The sequence below is a fragment of the Aquila chrysaetos genome, chromosome 2 (genome assembly GCF_900496995.4).
Source record: "Aquila chrysaetos chrysaetos chromosome 2, bAquChr1.4, whole genome shotgun sequence".
Lineage (NCBI taxonomy): Eukaryota > Metazoa > Chordata > Aves > Accipitriformes > Accipitridae > Aquila > Aquila chrysaetos.
Window position 1 is genome coordinate 17,920,362 of NC_044005.1, and position 23,994 is coordinate 17,944,355.

General features: G+C 38.3%; 1 protein-coding gene across 8 annotated transcripts in view; it reads right to left on the bottom strand.

The window, feature by feature from the left end:
* Positions 1 to 22,603, bottom strand: part of PPP4R4 (protein phosphatase 4 regulatory subunit 4) — a 73,717-nt gene extending 51,114 nt beyond the window's left edge. For 2 of the 8 annotated variants that reach the window (XR_003927504.1, XM_030042277.1), the window contains exons 1-2: positions 21,712 to 22,433; positions 21,140 to 21,213 (exon numbers count right to left, since the gene is read on the bottom strand). Coding sequence is in view for 5 of the 8 variants with exons in the window: in XM_030042277.1 (XP_029898137.1) it covers positions 21,140 to 21,213; positions 21,712 to 21,828 (191 nt within the window). In the remaining 3 variants the exon portion in view is untranslated. Of the gene's footprint in view, positions 1 to 21,139; positions 21,214 to 21,711 lie in introns of those variants that run through there. The other 6 variants (XM_030042286.1, XM_030042269.1, XR_003927500.1 and 3 more) reach the window with 5 other exon arrangements.
* Positions 22,604 to 23,994: the final 1,391 nt, after the last annotated feature.

The following is a 23,994-nucleotide window of genomic DNA, read 5'->3' on the forward strand; positions in this document are numbered from 1 at the left end:
AAAGTATTAGGAGGCAATTTTCTGGCTAGTTACCATAAACACCCCTCCGTAAACACAAGAATGCTGACAAGTTTTAACAGGGCAAAGCTACACCAAAGCCCTTCTTAATGCCATTCAAAACCAGCAAGAATGGATGACAGTACAGATTTTCAGACTGATTTTAATATTAGCATCCCTGCAATCTTATTTGGTAAACATGCATGAGCTCTCTCAATAAAAACATCTCCCAGTAACATCTAAACTCAGTGAAAGGACATTATTCTCTCAACTACTGAAAATTGACTTAGATCAGTTATTAATCCTTAATTTACTGACAGCTTGCAATATTTTTGCATTATTCAAAACCATTTTATTATCTAATTTGAAGCCATGAATATTAAAACGTTTCATGTTTATACCAGATTTCTCCAAGTATGACATACTAATTCCAACAAAGCTTTAAAGCAGAACTGAGAAATCTAGAGCTCCCAAAGTGGAAAAGGGTCACAGGATGGATAAGATAAGGCCCACAACTTCTTACAATACAACTTGCAAGGAAAAGATGCGTACCTTTGTATTATCCAGCAATAATGCAAAAGGTCAAGGTAACTTGGAGAAGCTATTTAATTGAAAATTTTATTCATTTTGTATCAAGATGGAAGAAATCCTAACTGCTAAAAAACGCAACCAAAATGCAACCTTTATCCATCAGAAACTTAAAGAAAAGGGGAGTGTTTCCCTTTAAACCAGAAATGCTTAGTATCTGGCTTGCTGCCAATTAAGAATGTGAAGCAGGAGGCATTTCAACACCTACACAGCCTGTAATTTTCCAACTGTGGAAGATTTTTCTTCTATTTCTACCAAAGGCACTGCACCATAGATTTTCTTTAAATCTTAAAGACTTCAGGATTATAATGCATTATTGCTAAATGCTCAGATTTAGACATTTTTGTACTAATAAATATATTAAAAGCTGAATCTTCTCTTCAGAGTCACAGTAAGCTCGATGCAATCAAGGTGCTATTCCTTTATTAATAGTGCTAACTATAGAACTCAACAGAGCCCTATACTTAGAAGCAATTTAGCTCAACCTCTTTTGTGCTAGCAAAATCCAGAGAGATAATATAATTTAAATATAAAACTTCAGGACTCATCTTTTGAGCTCGTGCTACAGGAGATCCCAATGACTTTACAATGCTGGGAGTCCTCAACCAGGAGGGAAGCTCTCATGCCTGAACACTTCTGTCCTAATACTTACTGCCTCTGCAACACCAGCTGCTTGCTGCCAGCCGGCGGTACCAGAGCTGGTACTTCTCAAGCACATGTGTAGCACTAAGCCTCTCCCTCTAGCCCCTGCATTTGGTTTTCCTTGGTTTTATTATCCTCATTAAATGAAGTCTACATTATATTTGGGACTGCCTTGAGGCTGGAGCAAATCCTCCCAGAAACCATTTACAAACATACAAAGGACAAAAAAGTGACTGGGAGTAGTCAGCCTGGATTTGTGAAAGGGAAATCATGCCTGACCAACCAGCTTGACAGCCTCCTACAACGAGATGACTGGCTTGGATGGTAGAAGTTGTTTAAACTTATTTTAGCAAGGCTTTTGACATCATCTCCCATAATATCCTCATAGATAAAATGATGAAGTACAAGTTCGATAAATAGAAAGTGATGCGGACTGAAAACTGGCTGAACTATCAAGCTTAAAGGGTTGTGATCAGTGGCAAGGCAGCCAGCTGGAAACCAACCACGAGTGGTTTACCTCAGGAGTCTACATTGGGGGCAATACTGGTTTAACATTTTCATTAATGACCTGAATGATGGGACAGAGCGCAACCTCAGCTAGTACGCAGATGACACAAAACCAAGAGGAGGGGTTGACAGATCAGATAGCTGTGCTGCCTCGACAAACTAGTGAAACAAACCAACAGGGATCTTACGAAGTTCAACTGTGGGAAATGCAAGTCCTGCAGCTGTGGAGGAATAACCCTGTGCACCAGTACAGGCTGGGGGCCAGCCAACTGCAAAGCAGCTTGGCAGGAAAAGGACCTGGAGGTCCCAGTGGACACCAAGCTGACCAGGCGCCAGCAATGTGTCCTTGTGGCAAAGGCAGCTGACAGCATCCTGGGCTGCACTAGGAAAAGCATCACCAGCAGCTCAAGGGAGGCAACTATTCTTCTCTATTCAGCACAAGAAACTCCTAGACAGACAGCAGCGAGTCCATCAAAGGGTCACTGAAATTATTAAGGATTAGAGCATCTAATATTTGAGCAGAAGCTTAGACAACAGGGATTTTTAGTCTTGAGAAGAGAAGGCTTGGGGACCTTATTCAGTATGTATAAAATCTGACGTGAGGCAGTAGGGAAGACAGAGGCAGATTCTTCCCAGTGGTGCCCAGTGACAGGACAAGAGGCAATGGGGACAAATTCAATACACAGGCAATTCCACTTAAACCTTAAAAAAAAGTTCTTCTATTCCAGAGTGCTCAAATACTGGAATGAGTTGCCCAGACAGGTGGTAGAGCCTCCATCCTTAGGATTCAAAATCCTGAGTTCAGGACAAGACCCTGAACATACTGCTCTAACTGACACTGGTTTGAGCAGGGAGGTGGACTAGATGATTTCCAGGGGTCCCTTCCCACCACAACTATACTATGATTCTATGATTATATGCAGGGTAAGTGTTTCCAGGTTTGCAAACTTTCAGCAAAGTCAGGGCAGACAATATGATTTCTTGTATTTAAAATAACCAACTACTTAAAATCGATGCTTAAAAATTCGAGTTTAATTTTTAAAACATTTTTAAAAACAGATTCTGCAAAATAAGAACAAAAAAGTTTAAAAAGTCCCTGGGTACTCAATTAGGAACACTTGTATCGGGAAAGGGAATGAAGGACTACAGCTCCTTCTACAGCATGAAGAAAGAAGATTAGTCACTGAATGTTCCCCAAGAGAATATTACCACAAAGGAGTCTGAAAAAGAGAAGATAGATTTACTTATCTCTTTCTCTCCTTCATTTGCACTAGCCTGCAAAGCACGATGACAGGAGCAGAATACAGCATTGTAAAGAAGACTGAGGTACGATGTTTACCCAAGCTCTAACTAAAGCACTGTGTTTATGAACCGACTTTACCACTGTGGCTAACTGTATCAGTTCAGCAAAAGTTATTTGCTAAATAGCCACTGCTGAATCAACCACTGCAGTCCATGCTTTGTGTAACTTTATTTTACAAACCTAGAAGTTTTGATGGATGGCTGCAGGGGATTACAGTGTTAATTCAACACCCCATAAGTGACATTATTTTCAGTGCAAGATTCCAAAATGTTCTGTGTTGGTCTAAATCTTCATTTGTTGAACACAGAAGTAAAAATTTACCAACTCAATGAGTGAGGGATTAGAATAACATGATACAAAATGAATAAAGTATTCAATAACTAATTAGGTATTAGGAAAAAGAAATTCACAGAGAACATTGTCAAACATTGAAAAAGGGTGCCTGCAGGTTGGGGGATCCTTGGAGACATTCAAAACTTACCTGGACTACGTCTTGAGCAACCTGATCTAACACCAAATTACACTAGACTTGGAAGTTGGCCCTGCTTTGAAAAGGGCATTGGACCAAATGACCTCCAGAGGTCCCCAACCACCTAAACTATTCTGTGACTGCAACTTGTAAATCCTAAACTTAATTTCCTATTTGTATAAAAGCTCAGTATCTTGACCGGATTTAGCCTATTCAGAGTGTTTCAATACCAATTGTCCTTCCAGGATTTCTGTTCTCCTGTACAATATACTGGTTGCCAAGACAAACTAGAAATCCAGATAAGTATTTCTGTCAATAACATAAAAGGGCTTGGCACATACAACTTCCTTAGAGAATCTTCTCTACTTTTATTGTGAAGATTTTTATATAGCAATCTTTCCTATGCAGATGGGTAGACACTGACTTAAAATTTATTAAACTGCTTTCTATGTACTACTCTTGCTAAGTAAAGACTAACACTTTTACAAGTGTTATTTTTTAATTTTGTCTTTGATTGTAGAATTTCAGGGTTTTGTAACAAAAAGGGGAAAAAATTCTAGAATGTAGAAAAATGTCTTGAAATCACAAATATTGCTGAGAGATTTTACCACTAATTTTCATTTAATTTCAAGGAGAATACTCCTTTGATAAAATACAATCTGGTATTTTCTGTAAAAGTACAGTCCTTTCTTAACAGTGGTGTAAAGCAGTAATTTTCCTTTTATTTACATTATGTATGCTTACATTTTAAGTATACTTCTGTAAACATAAATTATTTAACAGGAGTGTCTGAACATCTATTTGACATATATTGTAATAAGTATATTATAAACAGACCCAGTCCCATGGAAGGATCTGTCATTTCATTAAAATAACTTCCTTTAAGAGCCTCAGCTGAACAAAGACTGAGAAGCATGAGCTGCAAAAATATTAACACAGTCTTGAAACTATATATTACAAGGGAGATTTTATAGACCATAAGTGCTGTACAAACTTGTTTCTACATTATCCTCTACTATGTTGCAAATGACAAATAAAAGTATCTGGAATCAAAGTGAAGTTTTATCTGATAATTTTCCCTAGGATTTGAAACTGCAAAGATACACAGGATATTTGGGATACATTTTTAAAACCAGATATCTAATGTATCAAACTGCTTACATTTCTGGCATTGTACAGTAACTGCTAAAAGAAGAGGCTTCCTTCTCAAAAAAAGCTAGTACAAGAATTTAAAAAACATTACTCATTTAGACACACACACATACATAATTACAGATTTATGCATCATATTAACTATTTTATATATTATAACCAATCTTATGTATTAAAATACAATATTGGGTCTCCTAAGTTGTATGATGCACTTTCTTCACTGTCAGAACACCTTCTGAAGACCACAGTTAGCTAGGCACCATATGTAACAACCTCAAAACTAATTTAAATTGTCCTAGATGCCAATGGCCTTTTGCTGTATGTATTAATACACTATAACATTTATGTATGTAAGCCTTCATATATACAAAATTCGTGATAATATCTAAGATTCTAGAATAGGGATATAAACCAGACTGCACTAAGTCCAAGACTGTGATGGGCCCAAAGAAGCATTAACCAGCTTTGTCCTTTAACCCTTCCCTCCCTCTGTTACCTCTGTTATGTTGCCAGAGCAAATAAAGAGAAGAAACTTTATTTTCAGGCTTCTAAAATTTTGCTGAAAATAAGATAGAATAAAATGAATCTGAAAAAGTAACACCTGGTTAACATCTATTTTCAAGAAGTCAGAAGTCCTGATAATATCACAGTATGAACATCTCTTTGCAACTGACACTGTAACCCTTTTCTATTAAAATCTCATTTGCAAAACTACTTTTTCATCCCGATCTTCTACTTCAGGTATGTTTGATCATGGTCATTTTACAGCACATCTGAATAGAATCTACATGATCTATATATTAAAAAAAGAAGAAATTAATCTGATCTTAGTACATATCTGAGCACGCACCACTACACATGAAACTCCTAGTGCAAGTAAGAACGGAAAACCCAGGTTCAGCTGCACAGTAGTTTTGTATTCATAGTAACTTTGTTTACCAGGATCAGTTTGGTCAACTGAAGTTTCTTATTTCTGTTTGCTTGCTGAACAACTGTCAAAGAGAGAATGGATTTATAATTTATACAAATACTCCCTTCTGTGCCTGAGCCAAAACAAATGTACTATAATGACACAATAACTTCATTCTTCCTAATATCATCAGTTTCTGTGAGTTTAGACACTAATTGCTATGAGGAAACATTAAGCTTTTCTTGCTTGAATTTAAAGAAAAGTTTCAAAAATATAAAAAGTGCCTCAAAGGAACACATTTTTCCTCTCAAATATCACCCTAGTATCAACATTGCTATCTGCTAGAAGATAAGTGTTTCCTCTTCCTTAGATGACTTATAACACATATTGCATTTTGTATGGTCTCTGGGTAGAATTAATCTTGGTGGTTTTTATTTTGAGTCTAAATTTGAAAAGTAAAACCAGTCTTTTCACTCCAAGATCAAGATAATGCCATTTCCAATTCCTAGGTGATATAACAATAACAAGCTAGTAGCTGATATTATTTTTCCCTCCACCCAGTCCTCATTCACTGACTCAATTTATAATTTTCATTTTCAACAAGATTTGTCATTTCACAGCATGCATTATGTGATATAAGAAGTCTTCTGAAAAAGCACAAGGCCTGTAATTTTTCTACACAGAAAGTGAGAAAAAGAAAAATCACAGATGCTAACCAAATTCTAGAAGGGTAAATTACTTCTGCTGACCTAAATTTATCTTAAAGTCTAATTTAGACACAGGATCTCTTTTCATTCCCCAGTCTTATTTGTTGCATCAGTATATTTCATCTACAGAGTTAGCTATTTGTGGCATCAAAGAGATGAACACTTCAAATGATCTAAGAACTACTAAACTCTACTTACAGTCTTCTTCAACTCATGGGTCTTATACGTGTGGGGCATTATACACAATAGATCCAAAACTCCCACTTCATTAGTTACCTGTGTTTCTTTCTATCATGCATTCTCATCCTTCCTGACCATAACATATTCCATCTTGTATCAATTCATGGGTTTTTTTGTTTTTTTCACAGCAACACCAACTAATACTTGTGGAAGTTGATGAGAATCTTCTCAGAAATATTTAAAGGTTCTTGATCCAGAAAGCAGTATCTGTGCACTTCAACACTTCAACCTCTCCTTTAGAAGATGGACTTGCAGGTCTAAAAAAATTGCCTATTTTTTCAAGATACATTGACTAGTCTAATGGAAGATATCACTTACCTTCACATCATCCTGTGTCATGAGACTCTTCAATCATTTATTCAAAACTTAACTATGCTATACTAATTCCATTAGGAAGTCCACTGCATACCATTAGGAAAAGCATATCAAAGGTTAGGAACACACCTGTTACTGGTCTATATGTCTCTATCTGCATTGCTTCATAAAAAAGCCTTTTCTGTATAAGCAAGAGTTTGTTTTATATTGAAGACCATGGCAAAAACCTGAAATAACAATAGCCTTCTAAAGATTTAAAAGTACAAGTAGGACTTCTGAGCCATCTTCCAAAAAATTCACACTTTTTAGAATAGGCTTATAAGATCCAGTACAACAAAATCTAAGTTGCTTCATCAACCACTATAACATAGACAAATGGTATATAATATAATATAATGTACTTTGTACACAAGTTGACCACCCATTTTCAAAATCACACAGACTGGATCAAAAGAAAATGCAAATGTAAAAGACCAGTAGAGATGTTGTAAAGAACACTGAGTACAGAATGAATGAAAGTACAGTGTATGAGTACAATGAATGAAAAACCACAAGGAAAAGAAAAATAAAAAAAGAGCAAAGACATTGAATCCAAGGGTTTGAAGCCATTGCTCACAGCATTTTCCCTCATACGCAAGAGAAATATATCTATAGAGATATTGTAAGTAGATGGATACGTGTTGAGCCTACAAGAAAGCCAGAGACAGACTTTTTATAAGGGCACATAGTGATAGGACAAGGGGCAATGGCTTTAAACTGAAAGAGGGTAGATTTAGATTAGATGTAAGGAGGAAGTTCTTCACTGTGAGGGTGGTGAGGCACTGGAACAGGTTGTCCAGAGAAGCTGTGGATGCTCCATCCCTGGAAGCGTTCAAGGCCAGGTTGGATGGGGCTTTGAGCAACCTGGTCTAGTGGAAGGTGTCCCTGCCCATGGCAGGGGGGTTGGAACTAGATGATCTTTAAGGTCCCTTCCAACCCAAACCATTCTATGATTCTATGATATATAATAACATAAGCTGAGCTCTTGTTTCAATTTGAAAAATATGGGAGTAAAATTGAGCACTGAAAAATACATCTGAAATTTTAGAAACTCTTTTGAAGCTTTAGCTGTAGAAGCAGTTCTTTTTTCCCAACCAAGGAAATCTGACTGTGACCTCAGGAGGACTTCAAACAGTTAACACTAAATTTCTACCAAATTATTGTTGTCATACTCAAAGGGCCTGGTGACTCAAAAGAAAAAAATAATTAGAAAACAAACACAAAACTGTGAACTTACTCCTCATATAAGCTAGCTTTTAGACAGCTCAGAAGTGGAAAGCCTTGCTTGTTCGCCTGCTGTTCATTATTCAAATATTTTCAAGTAGTATCGGACATCTACTTCAGACTGAAGCAGTTACATGCATCAGCAATACAATGTCAAACAGCTAACTCTAGTGTTGCACTCTCACCCATCAGAAGCAACCATAGATCAAAGGCAGCTTTCTGAGGTAAACATGCAAATAACTAAAAATTACTTCAATTCCAAGCTGTTGCTGATTCACATTCTGTCAAACAAAAAGTGCTTTACTTGATTCATGTTCACTTTGGAAAGTAGGATGAAATTCAGCTACTTAATTAAAATGAAGAAAGAGTCAGAGCTATGTCTCAGAAATATATGAGGTTTGTTCCATTGATGACATACAGCTTGGAGTGGACAGATAATCAAACCGGATAATACAATTAATATAACAAACGAATGGAAGTGATGACACAAGTCTTGCAAATTTCCAGTTCTCTGGCAGAATAATTTCAAACAGTAGATAAAAATGAGTATTATATATACAGATAATTCATCTGTATTTACATTCCTGTTAAAATCATTATGAGCACACCATCAGAATCCTCCTGCCTACCCAACTAGGTTTAGGTAATTATAATCCCAATAACGTTCCCTACCTTCAAAAATCACTACAATGATCTTAAACAGCCTTTTGTTAAGACTATTTTTTCCTCACATACTCATATTTTGAATTATTTCTAACGGTACAATTATCCCAAAAAGAGTTTGACATTCTGCAATGGAAAGAATAAATAAAGCATTTACCAGTAATTCCACCCACATTTACTAAAATTAGTTCAGAATCATCTCTGGAAGAAGAGAGTATCTCTTTCCTTCGAATGCGTGTCAAATATGCTCAACTGCATAGATCCTTCACAGCATACTGGTGTTAACCACCAGAATATCTGGCTTATCTATTTACTATGTTAGTATCAAGCAAAAGTAACATGGAAAAAGAAAAATTACAGTAAAAGGCAACTATTGATACAATACCGTTTGCACATGGCTTCCCCACCCCAGTTTGTTTGTTACTGAAAATGAACAAAATTAACTGACCACTAAAAAGTGTGAGACAGTAAATTTTTAGTCTAAACTCATTGTGCAATATTAACACAATTTGCATGAATAATACTTTTATTAGGTATCTGATATGGCATCCATGCAAATGGATATCTACAGGTAGAATTTACCTTAAAAACAGCATACAGTGCTTAGAATATCAATGTTATTTCAGTGCATCGAGAACTCCAGACTTTTTTTTACAAGTATCACAGGGCCAACATAGTCTTTACAGATGTCACATAAACCATCTCCACTGGTATTCAGTGTGTAGTGTCCTGAAGATAACGAGCTTAAGGCAAACCCTCTGTCATAGGGATGATGGCAAAGAAAGGGAAAATAAGATGTATGCACTTACAAGGGAAGGAATAGCATTTGGGAAAAAATAAAAACAGACTTCTGCATGTTAAGACTCAAAAAGGGAGAGCAACAGAATAAAAAAAATACCTAGTTCTGGCATCCTTCACCAAAAAGCAGGTAAAGTGAGTCATGAACATCTCAAATGACCTAACAAGTACTAAAATCTACTTAGATTCTTCTTCAGTTCACGGGTCTTATAGATGTGGGGCATTATACACAATAGAACCAAAAGCTGCCACTTTGCAATTATTAATTTAAAAAAAAAAAACATCCTCTTCACTTAATCAGGAAGTAAGATGAGGCACTGGAAAAGAAAGTACTCAAAGCCTTCAGAATTGGCAATAAATAAGTAAGATACAAAGATCTGGATATTAATTTTATTGATCTATCTACTCTCTAACACACCACTTTCAAACAGGTGGGACAGTTTAAGTGATCAAAGCATAAGTGTATTTATCTGCCCTTAAGAGTTGATTTTTCCATACCAGTATGTACCTAATCATTTATTACACACTCATGGTGCAAGTATTTTCTTTGTGTGTAATACAACAGGCACGCAATGTTCAAAAGAAGTTACAAGTAACTGTCAAAATGCACCTACAGTTGGCCTTACATGGTGATAAGAATAAGAGGAAATAGACATACTCATGTGCTAAAACCTGTACTAAAGAAGGCGGTTAATTTTAAGTAGTCATCATTCTTTTCTCCATTGATTTAGTGGTTAGCACTTGATGCAGTTGTAAAAAGCAAAAACAAAAATAAATCTTGCCCTGAAGACTATACCCTAAATAAGTTCTAGCTCCCAAAGTGGCAGAGAAATAGGTATACTAATCCTGAGCTTTTAAATGAAATTACATAAAGGAGATTAACTGTTTATAAGAGAAGAATTTTGGTGCAAGCAGCAATGAAGCAGTGACTCATGTTTTGCTATTTAATATGGACATAAATCCTCCTCCTCAAAAAGCTCAGTTACAATTTCAGCAGTGAAAATGGCATCTTTTCTGTTTCTCCCTTTAAAGCCAGCATTTTTATCTCCAGGCCTGCACAACAATGTAAGTACTATTACCATGTAAATGTGTATATTAAAGGAGATGCCCTTCACATTTCTCTTTTACATACATTTATTCTGTCAGAGACAATACAATCAATTCATATTTGCAACAAAAACATAGTTAGCATTTTTAAAGCATTTCCTTACTGTCCCTAGTCTAGCCTTCTCAATATACTCTTGGTAACAGAAGTTACCAAGCAATTTCACTGGGAGGGGTGGGGGAAGAAAAAAAGAAAGGAGGGAAAACAAACAAACAAACAAACAAACAAACAAAAAAGAAAGTCTATACTACTTTGGAAAGTCAGACCACAAGCTGGCCAGCTGCACTTCTCAGGCAGCACAGGCAAACAGTAAATCATCACATTTTGCAGACATAACCCCTTGCAAGCAAACTGTATTGGTATTACTGAGTGCAACAACGCTTCTCCTACTGTGCAGCTCTGTTTATATCAGTTATCAATGCTTCCACCCAGCTTGAATCCAACTTTCCTGTTTTTCTCCAACTGGTAAAGACAAATGTGTTGGAGTTACACAGGCAGCTTTGAACAACTTCTATTTATCTTAGCATAAACTGATGGCTCCAGTGTTTAGTGTTGTTCTTTGTTGTTCAACAATAGTCATCGGGGGGGAAAAGCTAACTGATACCTACCCTAATTAATTCACTGGTTTTACTTCAAGAAATGTGGACTCAAAGCTTTTACTAGGGGAATAACTGACAATTTGTACACAAAGCTATTCTCATAAGCAAAAAAACCAGTCACATAATTGACAATTTGTACATAAAGCTATTCTCATTAGCAAAAAAACAGAGGCTACAAGACTTTCTGCTTATACCCTTCCTCATGCTCCTGGACTGCCACAGAAAACTGTGGCAACTTTTGCAATTTTATTCAAAGTTACAGTGCATTGTCATTTTAAAAAAATAAAAAGGAATTATATCATTCCAATTTAAGATACACTGGGGAAAGAAAAAAAAAATTCTTACTTTTTTTTCACAATCAAGTGGAAGATTTATGTTTAAAAACCTATGAGGAAAATGCTTTAGGAAAAAAATGTCTGTACTGATCTACTTGCAAAGTCAGAATTCTCTTAAACTGGATGATCATTGAAAAATAGATAAGAACAAGAATGAATAAATTACTTTTTTCCCCCCGCACTAGAAAGAATGTAAGACTATGCTCTTTGAGGCTTCAGTCTTTCTTCATCATTATACATTATTTTGACTTAGTGATGCTGGTCACCTTTATTTATATAATCTTACATAACACATAAATTTTAAAAAAATGTCAGAAGACCTACAAATACCTTCCTGGCTACTCTAAGTAGATAAAGTCAATAAAACAAGACCCCTAGTTATTATACCCAGCTTGGATTCATACACACTTACAATGATGCAATTCCATTCATGTCAGTTCATCTCTCCCTGCTTACACACAGTCTGAATCTGACTTTCTTATGCTATAGTAAATTTAGGAACAGTGGAACAACAGGAAAGTAGGAATTAGAGAAACACTGGGACTAAAATCACACTGTAGCATGTTTCTGTAAACTAAGAGTGTGTAATTTTGGAATTATACAATGACTAAGAAGTATTGTCTATCCGTAGAGTCTGTTAGGAAAGGTGTAGGTATCTAAAATCCATTAATATGTAAGGGGTAGATGGGCAAGATGTTAACTATTGTTGGAAACAAGTTCAAGAAAGCATAGCAATTCCCCTCAGTCCTGCTGTGAATTGATAGGACTGACAAGGAGTGACTCAGCTAATCTGCACATGAGAGTTGTGCACATTCTCATTCATTCCACAGCCACACAACATGGAATAAAGAAAACTGATCCTGAAACAACCACTACCAAGATACAGAGGAATATATCCAGAGCCTGATATTTTTATTCCTTAACATTAACCCCTCGTAGGGTAAAGCTTAGCAAAAAGAAACATGCAGAAACATTTATCTGAATGCAAAAGAAGCTAAAAGGAAGAATTCAAATAAGAATAACTGCATCATCAGGAGTCCATTCAAATAACAAAAAGAATATGAAATATCTGTTACATTTTCCTGCTTGTATAAAAGTATCAGCCAGAGGCAATAAAGCATGCCTCAGACAAATGTGTCTAAGAGATCTAGCAGAAGTTTCCAAGTAGTTCTTTGTCTCTTTTCTCATTCTGTTTTATTATGACTCATAAAGCAGAAAGACATTTTTCTTCTGTAGACAGGGGTATTCATCTGATAGGCTATAGGGAATTAACATTCAATGGGAAAGACTCCATCTTGTCAAAAAGTGTCTCCATGAGACCAGCAAGGTTATTTGTGGAGAGAAGAGTGATTTCAAGAACTGCAGTGAATGTGATAGCCATGTAAAACTAGTTTTAACAGACTGAGGTGTAAGAGTTAGAGAAGCCTTATTTTCAAAGCCTGCAAAGAATACTGTTATTGTTCAGACTGGAAAGACCCATACACAACCTGATCTAGGAAGGTAATTATACATCGGGGGGCAGGGGGGGAGGAAGGGGGAATCGAGATGTAAGAATGCCAGTGACATTAATTCTCAAAGTGTGACTTTCAAGAACAACTCAGTTACATCACTATCATGTTCAAATGAAAAGATTCTTGCTACTTTTGCATCACTAGCCTATCTTTAAAAATCTTTCCCTGAGGGCATAACTCTGTCCGTGGCTAAAGATGCCACTTGTGGCATTAGTTTTGGAATCTGAAGCGACCTTCTTTTTCAGGCACAGAGTCCTATAACTGTGTATAATTTAAACAGTTGGTTCTTTAGCAGGTTTTGCCAGACTATGTCTGTAGAAACCCCCGCTATTGAAATCACTTCCAATTTCCTTTTCAGTTTGTCTTCAAGACCTAAAGAGAACTTTTCTTACACAAAAATCTGCCCCTGAAAGATTAAATAAGATACCCCTACCAAAGTAGGAGAACTTCTCAATGAATAATGGAGACCTCCTTGAACTGTTTAGTCTCAAGAACTGTCTACATTCCCATTCTGTTTTCCCAGTGTAAAAATTTCTGTTTAAGTGATGAAACAACCCTGGTTTCTTTCCTGCGACATAAAGCTTTGGGCTCTAAGGCTTGACAAAGATCCAGTGTAACATTACCACAGTATTGGCATTCAGACTACCAGCTGGTGGAACAAAGACAAAAACATTAATATTACTAAAGTTAACTCTAAAAATAGCTAAATAAAACACTTCTGCAAGTACACCCTAGAGAACAGGATTAATTTTAAATCTCAATGAAGTTATTTCTTGACTCATTCCAAATTATTCCTGTCATAGCATATCAGCTGAGGCACAGACACAGGCCCAAGCCTGCAGTCCTAGTTCCTGAAGTCCTAGTTCCTGAAGTCCTTAAATTATAATCAGAATTTCACCTCAGTAAAACAATTTACCTTCACACAAAGTTTACAAACTGCAGCAATGTGAACCAATACATAATGGAGTGTTATCTGCCTCGCCTTGTGGAGATTCTAAAAGAGCTCTGAATGTAAAAAATATGTGGGGTATCAGCAATAAGAATCACGGTTCTGAAAAGCCTCAAAGTACTCGGATTTTTGGGACAGGTAATGGTGCATGCTACTATCCTGATACTCACAAAACTGAAATGTCTGCTACTGCTTTTAGGGGAAGAGCAGCTGGGCCAGTACTAACTGCTGCTGCTTCTCTCTGTCAGCGACAAATGAAGTAGAGCAGAGTGCAGGGCCATGGAAGCATCACGCCATGACATATGAAGGGCTCCCTATGCCTACAACAAAGTAGTCCTCAAAACATCAGAAGGAGTTTGCAAGAAAATCCGCTAGGTACTTGTTTCAGTCACTAGCATATAACAGTCATTATATTACAGGGCACCCATCATGTGAAAGTGTTCTCAGACTTGCCATAAATGGACAGCTTGACCTACTCTTTGAAGAGTTTGTACCTTTGATATATTCTAATACAAAACATTGTATTTTCCCATCTACATCCTCATGCAGTTTCCACTGGATGCATCTCCAGGTCCTGACATAAACTAGTACAATACTATTACCTCTTGCCAAATCAGGCAAAGGATACAAACATAAGTTAGTAGTATTGAACAATCACAAGGATAAAAGCTCCTTAGAAGTACAAAATGTTGTTATAAACACTTGGAGCTTTCTAAGGAAGGTGATATAAAGGAGAACTATTATACTTACGCATTAATTATGTGCCATCTCAAAATGAACCGTGCAGCTCTTAAAGTTATTTATTAAATGCCAGTGCTCATCTAAAAAACAAAACAAACTCAAGTCTCCTGCTGGGCAGCATGCTATTCCTGTATGGGATCTGTCATGTAGAAAGAAACATTGTAAATATTTAGCTGGATATTCCTATGCAGATCTTTCCCAGGAGAGCATGATAAGGTTTTCCCGGGGCAACAGAACAATTTCTAGAAGTTAAGAAAACCTGCAGTTCTTTCAATTGTGTTTACTATTAGAAAAGGCATCCATACAGCTACCTAGTTTCTCCTTATTGTGTCATGCACAAAGATGCTCTGAAACATAAATTGACATCTCCAGAGAATCTGACAATGCATAAGGAAGAGCTACCACTGATCTCACACATCACAGTTCTCATGTAGACTTCTAGAAGTCCATTTAATGTCAAAAGGCTCATTAAATACAGTACAGCTGATACTTTATACTCTCTAATCGTTTCAACCAGTACTTGACTTCACAGATTCAAAGTGTAGATTCAAGATTAGTGTAACCTGAACTAAACCTGTTCTGCTCTTGATGGGAGAGTGATATACCAGCTATAACTCCTTCTCTGTTCATGCTCCTGCTTACAGTAGCATGAGCACTCATGCAGTTGCACATTTTGTTGGAAGCAAGTACGTGAAAAATTTGTTAGAATTGGCATCAGTTCCGTTATCTGACCAAGACTGCATGGCTGCAATAGCATCAGTGCTGGCACACAAAATTTATCATTAACATGCAGTCACGTAAGGAAAGGAGAGAAGAGCTACTCTTTCTGATATAGGAAGAGCTTCATTCAGCTTAACTTGACTGTGAAACTATACACCAGGAAACCTTAGCTTTGGGAAAACCATAAGCCAGCCAAATGTAGCACTAAGTCTCAAAGCTATTGCACCCACTCCCAAGCACTGTTCCCATGCTGCTACCCAATTCTTTTGTGTTGGCACAGGGTTTTTTTCAGGTGCACAAAGTCCTGGATCACACAGTTGATCTGTTTTAAAATTAACCATTATTTTCATGGTTTGCCTCAGAAAAATTCCCCAATGTGCTGTGCAGGCACAAGGGCAAACGTAGTGCAAACGCTAGCATGGGGAGAGGACTGGCACTGCCGTCATCTTCCTGAACCGACTGTGGCCTGAGTAAGAAAACTGAAATGAAGACTTTTCTCCCTCCTCCTCCTCTTTTTTTTTTTTTTCTTTTTTGAGGTTTCTCAGAGCACTGTATTATCTCTGCTCTGTATATTTACAGCTGGTTCCTCAGCTGTAGTTTTAACTGAGCAAATATGATCAACAGAAGTATTTGCACAAATCTAAATTTTAATAAAAACTATGTGACTTAGCATCATTTCAGAAGACTACAGGTACACCTTTCACTTTAAGGTGAAAGAATCAATTTCATATACATTAATTTATTTGCATAACAGAGTCAAGGTCAAGCAACTAATTCATCCATCCAGCTAAGTGAATCAGGAATGAAACTTTTATAAATTTAATTTGTAGTTTACAAAATAAAAGGAGAAAAAAAAATAGACTGAAGAAATACTTTTTACATTAGTATTTACAGCTTGCCAGTGTAGTTGGAAGAATTACTTTCCAATGTGCTTAGCGTGACAGCTGGATCTTTCAGTATACTATGTATGTATCATGACCATAAATTCAGAAGCTGTGTAACTGGAATAGAGAAGACAGTTCTCATGATTATGTAACACAAAAAATTGACAAAATGTTTATATTAGAAAATCAGTTCCTAAAGTTACATTTAAATGAAAGCTTTCATTTAAATTCAAGGGTGAGTTGCCTGCACCTACAGAGAAAAGAAAATCTCCAAAACTAGCATGAAGAAGACTAAAAACTAGAAGCCAAATAAAAAGTATAAAAAGCTGTTCAGAATTTGAGAATACTCTAGCTAAACAAAGATGGCTACAATAAAGTACGCCTTTTTGGTTTTGGTTTTTTTTTTTTTTAGAGACATGCTAAGTTTAATCGGCATTGAATTCTTTCCAATCTAGATAAAGTTTCTATTGTGTCTTTAAAAAGTGTGCTAAATGTTATGGAGGGGGATTGCGTTGTTTTCTAAAATGAGAGATAGGATCACTCCAAAACCAAAGTACAGTATGTTCCCAAAAGGGTGAATAATCCAATCCTCCACCTTGATAACTCATTATTATCCTGTTATTTTGAGTATGACAGAAATGTCAAGGCCTGGAAGCTTTAACACTAAGCAGGCACAAATAAACAAAAAGTACCTGAATACAAAATAATACAGTACACACAACAATGTAAAATCCCATGGGAAATCTATCAGAAGAGTCCTCAGAAAACAAACCATGCTACAGCGTGCATGCCAGTAAGCATCCTTGTATCCAAACCAGATTCACATCAGGCAAAGAATAAGTATTTTGCTACTGGCTGCATGCCATAAAAGGGTAAGCTACAGTAAGACAAATAAAAATAAGTAATAACCTCAATTGAACATCAGCAAACATGAAACTAAGACTACAGGCAAAAGTTCATAGCAGGAATAAAAATTACTGTCCCTGAGCTGCTTATTGCCACTGTCCTGCTAGAGGTCACAACGCCCTGAAGCGGAATGCAAACAATTCAGTCACTTTGGTGCAAAGCCTGGCGGGTTGTCTTAATCTGCTGATGGTTTTATGATAAGCCATCAATCTTGACACCAACATGGTTGAGATGCACATAGCTATTTGGCTCTCCTTGTTCTTCTGTTGGGCCAGCAACATCCAAAATACAGTCAGAATACAACCCTTCAGTGATTCCAGTTAGACCCTCCAGAAACCCCCAAGCACTCAGGCTGATGTTCTAAAACATAGATACTAGACACTCAGATGCCTCTCCCTCTTTAGGCACCTAAACCCATTTGATTTCCATGGCAAGTTCATAAACATCCCTGACAATATGGTCTAAGGAAGTCCAGTCCCTCAACCAGAATCAAGGTTAATTGAGATTACAAATAATGACAGTCCAATTTGCTACAACATTCTTATTAAATTAGAACTTGCTCAGTCTAATTGCAGAGTGTTACCTAATTAAAACTGAGTACTCTGGGCAACAATGATCTAAAGCTGAAGTTCAACCATGCTTATGTCATATTAAAGTGACACTGGCCACCAGGAAATCTACCAAGTTCTTTCTTTTTGCTTGCACAACTGTTTCTGTATCCACACGATGAGCCAAGTCAAGAAGCTGATTTAGCCAAAAACTAATCTGACTAAAAATGATCAGCTTTAGCTAGATCATCTTGTCAATCTACATCATTATATAGTTATCTGAAGAACAGTACAGGCAGAAAAGGGGAGACTGAAAGCAAAGTCATCCCCTAAACATAATAATTAAATATATATATAAACACTCGTTAGGATTATCAAAATTACAGTTAGCACTTTAGAATGTAAAACCAAACTATGATAGGTAACAATAGAAACCAATTAAAATTAAGCCACATTCCTATGAAAATGAGGTTTCAAACATGATTAACGTGTCAATGTGCTCACCATGTGCTAAGAGCATTTGTGGACATATATTTATGACATACTTACAAGAAGCCAATGAACAGAAATTTACAAAATCTATGACAATACATCATGGCTAAATATAGACAGACAAGACATTGCAGAAATACAAAATAATCATTAGATGGATATGAATACATGCTAGATGAGCAAAACAAATAACTTTACAATATCAAGAAGTACAAGAGCATGCCAGAAACTCCATAGTATTACTGGCAAATGAGAAGTAATACAAGAGATGAAAAAAGGAGAATGAACTGATGAAACTGATGAGAGTTGGGAAATTAATACCTCCTCATATACACAGTATAGCAAGAAGCAGTCACAGGAGGGGAAAAAAAAAAAAAAACCACCACCAAAGGAAACAAAATACATTATTCAGGCACCAAAAACCTCAGACAGTAAAAGGCTGTACTACTCTCTCCAACTGGGATGTCAATGTACCTTGCTTTCAGACTACAATAGTAAAACACCTCAGAAGCAGAAATCTAGAAAAAGCAAGAATCTGCTAAACATACAACAACTCTGCATATAAGCAGAGCAGAGTATCCAAGTTCAAGGGTGGGGAGGAGAAGTCGGGGCAGGTTTTGGAGGGAAAGGAGAATGCGAAAAGAAAGCAGTTGGGCTTTTTTGTTCTGAATGAAAGCCATTAAATTGCAAGGACTCTTTTTGGACTTTCACAGAAAATAATTACTAAACATTAGCTTTGCTGTATCATACAAAGGTTTCACTCAATATTAGTCAGCTCCATTGTACTACACAAGCAACACTAAAGATACCCTCCTTACTAAATTAAAAACCTCCAACTTCATGATTAGCGTTACATATATAAGTGACAATATAAAAGACAATGCGACACAACACTAAGTATTTTGATAATATTTGTAGATATTAAAGGTAAGAAATACGCTCTCTATTATTGTTCTTGCATATTTTTTAATGTATATGGAGATAGCATCATCCTTTTCAAATGGAGCACAACACAGACATCATTAACAATTCATTTCAATCTCACCAAAGCAATTTTTATAGTGAGGCTTTCAGAAAAGGCAGTGTCTTTTTGGATAACATCAAGGAGAGTCCCACATAAGGGACAACCTGAAGGACAGCAAATAATGCAGCCCTGTGAGAAACTGAGGCATGAGAAAACCAGACTGACATTATTGTCAAACAGGAACAGGCAGGGGTATTGTATTGCAATAGATTTAAAAATGCTAGACAAGCCAAAAATTCATACCTTTTTACATTATATAAAGGATACTACCTGTGTTACAGGCAGCTTTTCAACTTTGTTTGCTTATACTCCACTCAGTACAGGGACGGCAATATACTATTCAACAGCAAAAGCTTCCAGTGGATTATTGTATTAACATACCTGGACAATCACAGCAAGTGATTGCCTTACTAAAAGCTTATCAAGCAGAGATGAAGCTACCTTTCAGCAATGAGGACAATGCAGAGGCAAAAATGAAAACTTCATCACAAGGAAAACAATAGTATGTCCCCAGAACAGCTGTCAAGTAGAGAGAAAGCAGATGAAGATGTCAGGAGAAGTTCAAGGCCAGGTTGAAAAGCAATTAGTAAGATGAAAGATATGAAGTGGAACCTTTTACCCTTTAACGAGGCAATGATCCAGTAAAGACATACTGCTGGAAGCATGATCTTTAATTGGGAAAAGAGCAAAGAAATTTGCTGCCACACAGGGAAAGAAAAAAAAAAAAAGTCAACTGTGCTGATTGCTGTGAGGTAAAAACCAAAATTTATATGCATCCTTTGGAATGATATGCACCACATGCAAACTGTTTCTTGTGAATTTCCCTAGAGTCAACAGACTGCTTTTGATCACAGGCACTATTAGCAAAGCAAGTTTTAAAATCCACTATTTAACAAAGTTCGACATTAAAAAAAACATAAACAAAATTCAGTATCAAAAGTAGTATCAGTGGACAAAAATGCTTACCCAAAAATAATGCCATGCACCCCAAAAAGAGAAAATTAAGGCACTGAGAATATGTACTCTAAACATTGAGGACAGGCATAGACTAGAAGAGCACTTAAATTAGCAGAATAAGCAAACTGAGAGGGAGCTGCAGCTGGTTCTCCAATTACTAGGTATTGTTTAAAAATGCATACTGAAATCAAAATCCTTCAGAACATTTATACTCTCAAAGATGACTTACACAACATTTGAAAGATCTGTATTTTGAACTATCAAAATTTAAGTTATTCAAGTAGCTGCAAGTACTTTAAAGAACAAGAAAGTAAAATGAAAAACCAGATCACAGGGAAGTATTAATATAGTATCTTCTACAGTATTTCCTAAGGACTATAAAACTAATCTCTCAAGTTTTCTCTTCTGAAAACCCAGACATGCACAGTATGCTCAAACAGCTCTGTTATCAGTCTGTGGTAACTGCTCATGCCTTGGAGTGAATATGAGGTTACTGAATGATTGGTGTTATTAATGTTAACACTTGGGGAATCTTGCAAAATCAACTGCAGGGGAAAAGAAGATTTAAGTACAACCCAGCGTTGGTGAGGGCCATATTAGGAACTCAGAAAAGAAATGTTTATACATGTACGCAGGCATCCTATTAAAAAATTACAGTACCTATTTTTATCTTGCCTATATGTATAATGTAGCAGAAAGTAAAAAAACTACTACTTAAAGACAGAAAATAAAAGGAGTGAAGAGTGAAGCACTAAAAAAGCTGTATGTAAGCATGATGGTCAGCAATGTTTCACAGTAATATTTTAGGAAATACCTGAGTAGATAAACAGCCCTTTCAATATCACTGAGTTCTTCATCAACTGTCAATCTTTCTATTTCTTCTGGTGTCTGTCAAGTGTGAAATAGAGATTATGAGTTTACAATGCCTTACTATTTCATCATTTTAATCTTCTTAAAACAACCCCTTCCTCCCCACATATCCAGGGATAGTTCCACAAGTAATTTGAATTTAATCCTTGAAATCTCTAGCCAACATTTCAAATTCAATCAAATAAATCTTTCACCAGGAAAAGATGAGTGTAACAGAAGTACAGTTCCATGTCAGACACTATCACTATTAATCACTTAAAAGTATAAACAAGTCACATACAAATTAATCTAAAGACCTAAGTTAGTCTGTTTTTTTCCAGCTTAATATTCTTATCCTGAAAATATCAAGTCCCTGCTATACAGAATTCGAGACTGTTTATTCCAAAATGACTGAAAACAATTTTTAGCATCCTGGTGCTGTAAAAAAGGAACTGCCTATTCAGTTAGCTGTGCATAAATAAAACAGACACGGTTTCAAATGGATGTTCGAGCATCGTTCTATTTTCCAGCATATACCTTCAGGCTCCTGCGCACTGGCCTCTCTATAATAGTTAGTTCCTGCAGGTCTTCTATGTATCCAAATAAGTTGCTCTGACTAAAATCCATTTTGGAGAAGAAGATTATTGGATGCATGTAACAACTCAAGCCTTTGGCAACCGATGCTCTCCCCGCGTCTCACATCGCACTGAAGGAGGCAGGACCGGCACCGCGCAACACCCCCTCCCGGCGCGCCAGCCGCGCCTGCCGCCTGCCTCCTGCCGCCGGGAGGCCGCCGCCGCCGCCAGCAGCCTCGCCTCAGCGCACACACTGCGGCAGCGGCCGCCCGCCGCCGCTCGCCCCCGCCGGGCCTCCTGCCGGGAAACTTTCTCCGCCTGGCCCGGGCGGGCGGGGAGCGCGGCCGGCGGACCCCGGCGCCGGCAGCGCGGTGCAGCCGCTGGTACCTCGGCGGGGGGCAGTTTCGAGCCAAGTTTCCCCTCTTCGCGGGCCGCCCCCGTCCGCGGGGGGGGGGGCGCGGGGAGGGATAACGGCGGAACCTCTCCGCGCAGCGCCCGGGCTGCGGAGCCTGCTCCTCACCGGCGGGGCAGGGCGCGGAGCTGAGCGGCCCCCCGCCGCCGTGCCCGGGAGCCGCCTCTGCCCTCCCACCCCGGGAGGAGGGACGGTCGCTGTGGTGCAGTGACGCTCCCCGCCCCCGTCCCGCTCCCGCGGCGCAGCCCCTCAGGCGCCCTCCCCGGCAGCGCGGGGGCGAGCGCCACGGCACCCGGGCCGGGCCGGGGCAGCCCCGCAGGGCGCCGGACCCCGCGGCGGGGCCGCCGCAGCACCGCCGAGCCGGTCGCCGGGGCAACGCGGCGCTACAGCGGCCACCGCGGGGCAAAACAGCTCCCGAGCGCGGCAATAGCCGAACGCGCGGGGCGCGCCGCCCCCTCCGCGGCCGTTGCCCGCCCGCCGCCTCCCACAGCCCAGCCTGCCGCGGCGGGACGGCCCGGACTGCTGTGGCCGCCGGCGGGGGCTCCTCTTCCACAGCTGTGGCTTCCATGGGCTTTCCCTCCCACAGCTACAGCCTCCCTGAAGCTCCTCTTCCGCTGCTGCGGCCTCCCCCGCGGGGTCCTCGTCCGCCGCTACCGTCCCCTCGGCTCGGGTAGCGTCCCTTTCCCGCTGCGCTAGGACTCCTCACCGGTGTCCTGCCCTGCTGTCACAGCTATTCCATAGCGGAATTACACGGAAGAAACCTCTAAACACGCTGATTTTAATGAAAAGTGCGATTCGTACCCCAATGAATGCTTTTATATTAATCAAAAAAAAAAAAAAAACAACAAAGAAAAACCGTTGACGTCCTTGGCAGTGAATTAGTTGTGCATCTGCACCAAAGGCATCACTTCCACTCTTCATAACGCGTTATTCTTCACCTTTACTGTCCTTTTCCTTGACTCAGGTTACACACCGCTCATACTTAGAGCAGGGCGGACTTCAATACAGATATTCTTCCTGCTATGCCTTGGATGCTGCAGGATTTCTCATTCTGCCTCACAGGTAGACAGTACATGGGGGGTGCAAGGCAGAGTATTTATTTCAGAACAAAGGTATGCCATTTTTAGCCCTGACTGATGGACAAATAAGCAGGGAAAAGGCTATCTTTTTAAAAATGTAGTAAGACAGCTTCTTTTGGGGTGGGTTAGTAATGCAAAATGCATGCAGGACAAGAATCGGCACACACGGTTGCGCTTAGCATTTGCTGAGCTAAGTGATTCTCCAGGCCTCAAGACAGTGGCCTTTGCAACGATTATATGGAACACAACTAAACAATCACACCAGAAGTTAAAAAAACCCTGTAAATATTTTACATCAGCTTATTTGAGTGGGTGCAACATTTCGCTATTACTGTGACATGCCTGCATGACCCAGTAAGTTTTATTGGTAGAGTATAAAAATAATTCTCAAAATTGTAAGGATTAGATAATACTATGTAGTATATTGCCCAGAATTTCACTCACTTTTATTTAATGATTGGTACGTACCTCAGCTTTTATTTAGCAAAAAAAACCTGTGGTCCTTTGTGTGTTAACTTCTCTGTGTACTAGTTAGACCAAATCCTGTGCTCAGTAGAACAGTAAAAAAATTAAAGCATCTCCATTAATTTCAAATGTACAACAGAATTACTAACAGAAAAATCTAATCCAAAGTACATATAAATAATTAAACTGTTATGTAATAGAAAACCAAAACCATTTGGAGTTTTCAAGTCATGATGACAAATTAAAATGAGAAATGCTATTTTGAACATCTCCTTTGCATTATCCTTTT